Source organism: Microtus ochrogaster, unplaced genomic scaffold (genome assembly GCF_000317375.1).
Source record: "Microtus ochrogaster isolate Prairie Vole_2 unplaced genomic scaffold, MicOch1.0 UNK1, whole genome shotgun sequence".
NCBI lineage: Eukaryota > Metazoa > Chordata > Mammalia > Rodentia > Cricetidae > Microtus > Microtus ochrogaster.
In genome coordinates this window covers 33,814,096-33,820,336 of record NW_004949099.1, presented here as the reverse complement: position 1 = coordinate 33,820,336, position 6,241 = coordinate 33,814,096, and the positions used below count along the sequence as shown (strand labels likewise).

At 41.6% G+C, this 6,241-nt stretch overlaps 1 protein-coding gene across 8 annotated transcripts in view; it reads left to right on the top strand.

Annotated features, from left to right (window-relative positions):
• Erc1 (ELKS/RAB6-interacting/CAST family member 1) overlaps nucleotides 1-6,241 on the top strand; it is a 356,262-nt gene that overhangs the window by 294,565 nt on the left and 55,456 nt on the right. For 5 of the 8 annotated variants that reach the window (XM_026788064.1, XM_026788065.1, XM_005365120.3 and 2 more), the window contains one exon: nucleotides 1,357-1,455. In XM_026788064.1, coding sequence (XP_026643865.1) covers nucleotides 1,357-1,455 — 99 coding nt within the window. Of the gene's footprint in view, nucleotides 1-1,356; nucleotides 1,456-2,864; nucleotides 2,932-6,241 lie in introns of those variants that run through there. The other 3 variants (XM_026788067.1, XM_026788066.1, XM_013352980.2) reach the window with 2 other exon arrangements.

Below are 6,241 nucleotides of genomic sequence, written 5' to 3'. Positions count from 1 at the left end.
GCTCTGTAGACCAGGCTGGTCTCGAACTCACAGAGATCCGCCTGCCTCTGCCTCCCCAGTGCTGGGATTAAAGGCGTGCGCCACCATCGCCCGGCCCCTAAATTACTTATTGATGGCTGTTAAATTCTATACGTGTAACTTCTCTCCTTGTCACCTGCTTTTTAATTCTCTTAGATTTTTCTAGGTGATCATATTATTTCATTTTAAGTAATAACTTCTTCCCAGATATTTATGATCTTAATATTTATATAAAATCCACCCAAAACTGAATAGCTGTTTATAAAGATGATGAGTCAGTTTTAGATACATGAAAATGAGTCCTACCTAAATATAACTAAAAAAAATCAAAGTTGCAGAATACCATGTGTAGTACAATCTAGTCTTATTTAGCAATATTAAAAAGTACTGTATAAAGTGCTTGCTTTGATTGAGGCTTGTCTTCCCTGCACAGTTACCTACCTATCTTAGCTCAAACGACCATAACAAATATCATAGAATGGGTGACCAAAACAGTGTTTGTCTGTGTCGCATGAATAATAAAAACCCAGAGACAGATATTGGGGTTCAAACTGAAGATCAGAAAAGCAAAGCATCTAGCCACTAGACAGACCTTTTAACAAATCTTCAGACCAAAGGGGTGGGATCCTGTCCCCACGAATCCTCAGACTCCACACCCACTGAGTTCCTGTCTCTTCTCCTTCATATTCCTCTCTCTGCCCAGCCACATCACTCCTGTCTCCACCTCCCTAGTGCTGGGATTAAAGATGTGAACCACCACCACCTGGACCTGTTTCAGGAGTAGCCCAGGGTAGCCTTGAACTCACAGAGATTCTTCTGCCTCTGTCTCCCGGGAGTCACGGGATTAAAGGTGTGTGCCACCAGTCCCTGGCCTTTAGTGGCTTGGCTTTAACTCAGGCAAGCTTTATTTATTAAGATACAAATAAAATAATCCCTACAGTCTGTTTGTTCAAGGTCTAGAGGTGTGAGCGGTCCAATATCTCTGCTGACTCCTGCTGAGACCTCTCTTCCTTACCTACAGAGACTCTTCTCTGTGTTCACCTAGAGGAGATGGGTGACTCATTTGTGCTTAGAACACAGCCTTAATCACAAGCAAAATTAGGAGTGAACCCTTTGACTTCCCTGAGTCCTTGTCTCTAGATGAGGTGACGTTGGGGTTAGGGCTTCAGTATGGATAGCTTTGACTAAACCCTTGGCGGTATCCTCTCAGAGCCGTGTTTAATTGATTTCATTGTGGACAGGACTAGCTGCATGATCATGGAAGTCTTTAAGGTACTTGTTGCCCTACCATTTATTATAGGGATTTTATCTCAATTTAAACTATGAATTTCTTTTTAGACACAAAATCGGATGAAACTAATGGCTGACAATTATGAAGATGACCACTTCAAAGCCTCCCGTTCCAATCAGACGAACCACAAACCCTCCCCAGACCAGGTAAGACTGTGCTGGAATATCTCTTTTTTTTAAACAGTATGCTCTCATATTCAAAAATTTTGTGGTAGCACATTGCAAATTCTAGGTTATAGGTTTAGAAGAAGAATCTCAGGTTTTTCTCAAATAATTCCTGTATAAAACATTGATGGTTCTGAATATGTTATGAACATATGCTTCAATTGTTTATAAAGACTTTATTAAATAATTACATTGAAATGAGAAAAACATGAGTCCTACTTTTCTCATGGAAGAATTGATTCCTTGTTAAGGAACAAGACTTTTCTCAAGCTCAGCAAGGCACAGCTCAGGATAAAAATTATTTCTTGTCAAATTACAAAATATATGGCCTGCCCATCTTCTGTGGAAGGTACAGCTGAAGACGGGGATGTACCTAAGTTATCAGTAGTTTGCCTAGCATGTGCAAGGCCATAAATTGAATTTTCAGTACCGCAAAAAATTAAAAGTGATAGGTGAAACTTAATTTCTTCCCTTTGATTTTTGGTGGACCCCTTCAGCATGACACTCTCAAGGGATATTGTTGCCTTCAGCTTGCTACCAATACAAAACAGACATTGATGAAACTGAAAATTGCAACAATTTTTAAAGAAGGTGAAACCTTCCCAAGATCTCAAGTGTGATGAACAGGGAAGAGCATTGAGCACATTACCTCATATCTCTGTGCTCAAAATCAGTTCCAGCATCTCTGTCACACCCAGTCTTAAAATGTATAAAAAATAAAACGAAGGGGAAAAACAATAGCCAAGTAATTACATCCATATGACTGCAAAGTCTTGGAAAACTCCCCTGCTAAACATCTCCACCAAGTGACAGCGCTAGCATTTTCTTAGAGTTGTCATAGAATTCGTGTAGATGAAAGTAGCAGCTGATATTCAAATTGTTATTCTTTCCAAGACTCAGAAGGAATGGTTCTACACGATGACCAAGTCAGCTGAGACACAGCTAAGACTGTAGAGGGAAAACAGAATCAACCTCATGTAAAATAGAGAGCTGTGTTCTCAGTGTCCCTCTACCTAGAAACCACTGTCTGCTCTGCCTGCTTCCTGCTCCTGGAATTTAGACTGCCTGGCCTCTGCATGAAGCATGTCAGATATTTCCCATGGAAAAGGTTTAGATATGAGGTGGAGGTTATTGGCGTGGGGAGGCAAACAGACCTTAGCTCTGACCTGATGAATTTTGCACGTCCATCTCTGGGAAAGGTATAAGAGTAACCATGGAACCATAAACTAATTACTAATTTGTAGTTGGGACTAGAAGCTAATGTTTAAAAAAAAAAGCCAAGAACTTCTTTTCTGCTGCATTATGTTTATGCCTTTGTTTAAATACTAACCAACTCTTTTTCATTCCCATGCTGCCCTGGGGCATTGTTCCCATGTCATCTCTCCCCATAGGATGAGGAGGAGGGTATATGGGCATAGCCAATCAGATGCTCTTAGTTCAGCCATTTTGTTCAGAACGGTGAGAAACAGCTTTCCTTAACTACGGCAATGATTTTTGTTTGCATTTTTCCTTCTCCATCATCACCTTCACATCTCGCTCTGTACAATCATGAACTCCCCGTGTGCTTTCTGCTCCTTCATTTTCACATGACTCTTGTGTGAATTGCTGTGCTTTTGACGTAGTGGGGTGTGGATTTGTGGCTTTATTTCTTTCTGTGTGTTAATAGTCACATTTATAATTTCTTTCTATACATTTTGGACAGAACTTCCAGGGCATGTAACTAAATTTCTCCAGTTAGTGATATTTAGCCCTCTCTCCAGTGATCTCACAGTGTCCTGGCTATTAACGTATCGCAGACTGACATGGAGGGCAGACAGTGTGCTGCGAGCTATGCTGTGCCTCCTCGTGGTCCTCTCTGCCTATGAAAGACACTGGGTTCTGAGGGTCGGCTCCTAGGCTATCCCTAGGGCTTGACATTACTCTTACAATATCAATAAAGAAAAGGAGGCACAAAGGAATAAAAGAGGGTTTTTTGTTTTGTTTTTTAGCAAAAAAAAATTATTTAAATTCCTTTTCATAGATTGCTGCTATGTTCAGCAGCTGCCAGGACACTGTCTAGATTCTCCTAAAAGGCCAGTTGCCTGGAAACCATAGTCCAGTTGTATCAGTGTCTTCCTTTGCTCTGATGCCCTTGAGGTTTGACTCAGGAAATCAGTTTCTAGGAAATGATCAGTGTGATTACTAAGCTCACATCCTCGTGGCCTTGCATCCGCTGGACACACTGCCCATGCTGATGTGGAGTCAGTTCTCCCTGAAATGTCTGTCTTTATGTTAAACCGCTAAAAACTGTAACTGTGTCAACCTCTGAATATTGAACACAGCCAAGAAGGATAAGAGGTAAGTTGTTGAACTGCCAGCTTTCAGTGTGACTTTTAGCAGCAGTGTGAAATGATCAGTATCAACCAGAAAGTGTGTTGCAAGTCAGAGAAAGCTAAAAATGAAAGGAAATCTATGTTGGGACTGTCTGCGCGCTGCAGGGGCATGTATTTGTCACCACGAGGCATGTAGGAGCCACATGATAGCTGTAGTTTCACAGTCACTTGTAAGTGAATATGATTCTACTTTATATGAACAGAGCTGTCCTACTTGCAGGCCTTATTCTAGTCAATGATAATAAATACATTATTTTGGGAAACAAGGTTACTAGGTAATTTCACCAGGAGATTGAAAAATAAACAAGCCATCTCATGTCCTGGGTCCAGAGTCTGTATTTCTATGTCTGCTGCTTTGTTGGAGCGGCTTCTGTAATGCGCTTCTTCTGTTCTTGCACTTACCCTTTCCCAGCTGTGCTCGTAGGGGCCGACTGCACCTGCTTCTGCCGGCGGCTGCACAGCACCTTTGCGGCTATCTGGCCAGATCTGTCGTTTTTACAGAACCAGACTTCATACTCTCTGAACGCTGCCCCAAACTGTATGTGGTGAAACATTTTACCTAAGAAAATACAAGGACTGGGGTTGTGATGGATTCCTGTAATGCCAGAGCTTGGAAAGCTGAGGCAGAAAGATTCTACGTTCTGGGTCATCTTGGGCTATATAGCAAGACAGTGTCTTAAAAACACAGTCAAGATTTGCACGAGTGATCCATAAAGCACTACACAAGTCTTGGCTTTTTTCTCTCCTGCACTTATTTCTTTGCTGTTTCTACAGAGAATAGATTTTTCTCAACAAAATTTTGAATTTAAAATTGATACTTCCTTACCAACTTAGGAACTTAAGGTTTTGTCTAAAGCATTTTCTAAGACACCACTCACTGGCAAAGCTTGAGCCTAAAGTAGACACCATCTGTGATCAGAACTGAAAGGTCAGAATTGGGCCAGATTGGGGGCTGCAGAGTCTAAGGGTTCCGAGTATAGGCTTTGAACAGTGTCTGTTCAGTACTTAGAGTAGCACCTGCGGCTGGGTGTGACCTCTCTACCCTGACTTGCCCTGTAAGAGACAGTGATAGTAAGAAGTAGAGAGATGGTGTGAGACATGGAACCAGACTGCAAGGTCTGGCATCTAGACCTTAACTCCATTGCCTAGGAAGAGTGGGGTCACCTCTGCAGTGGTTTCTTTACCTAGTGCACGAGTTTCTCGGTGTTTGTTTGTCTGTTAATGTGTTAATGTACAGTACCATCAGCAGTTTCTTACGTCCCTAAGCACTGTACTCTGTGGATGTGTTACTGTTTCACTGCTGTTAATTTAGATCTCACACATCATTAATTTAGATCTTACTCTGAGAATAAGTTTTCAGTGACTGTTAGTTATTCAAAGTACATTGTCTTCATTTCAGAGCTGAGACTATGTGGCTTGGAGATTTAGAAGTTGTAACTCAAGGGCCCCAGGCATTTCTGTGTTCTAGGATGAGTAACTAGAACTGTTCTTAAGTGGTAACCAAGACAAATTTCATTACCGAAAGTTTGATATCATGTATGTTGAGGAATATTTTCCTTTAGGAAAACATCTTGTAGGCTGGCAAGATTGCTCAGTTGGTGAAGATACTTGCTAAGCAAGCGTGGCAACCAGAATTCTATCTCCCTAAGCACACATATGGCAGAGGGAGAAAACCAGCTTCTCAGAGTTGTCTGCTGACCTCCATATGTGTACCATGGTATACACATGCAATAGTAATAATTAAAAGAAGACACTTTTAAGTTTTGTTAAGAGATTTCCAATAACATATTCTTTATCAGTGATGTTTTCTTTAAAGGAATACGTTCAGTCAGTATCAGAGGACATCAAACAATAGGACATCTGGCCACCCTAGCCACCCTAGTGGAAAGTACCAGAACGAAGATGTACTGGCTAGTTTTGTGTCAAGTGGACACAAGCTAGAGAGGAGAGAGCTTCAATTGAGAAAAGGCCTCCATAAGATTTAGTTGTAGGGCATTTTCTTAATTAGTGGTTTATGTGGGAGAGACCAGCCCCTTGTAGGTGGTGCCACCCCTGGGCTGGTGGATCTGGGTTCTATAGGAAAGCAGACTGAGCAAGCTATGGGAAGCAAGCCAGTAAGCAGCCCCTTCTATGGCCTCTGGATCAACCCTTGCCTCTGGTTTCCTGTTTGAGTTCCTGTCCTGACTTCTTAGAGTGATGAACACCAATATGGAAGTGCAAGCCAAATAAACCCCTTTTTCCCCAAACTTGATTGTGGTCATGGTGTTTCATCACAGTCACAGAAACCCTAACTAAGATAAAAGGTTTTTTGTTTTTTGGTGTTTTTTTTTTTTTTTTGGTTTTTCGAGACAGGGTTTCTCTGTGGCTTTGGAGCCTGTCCTGGAACTAGCTCTGTA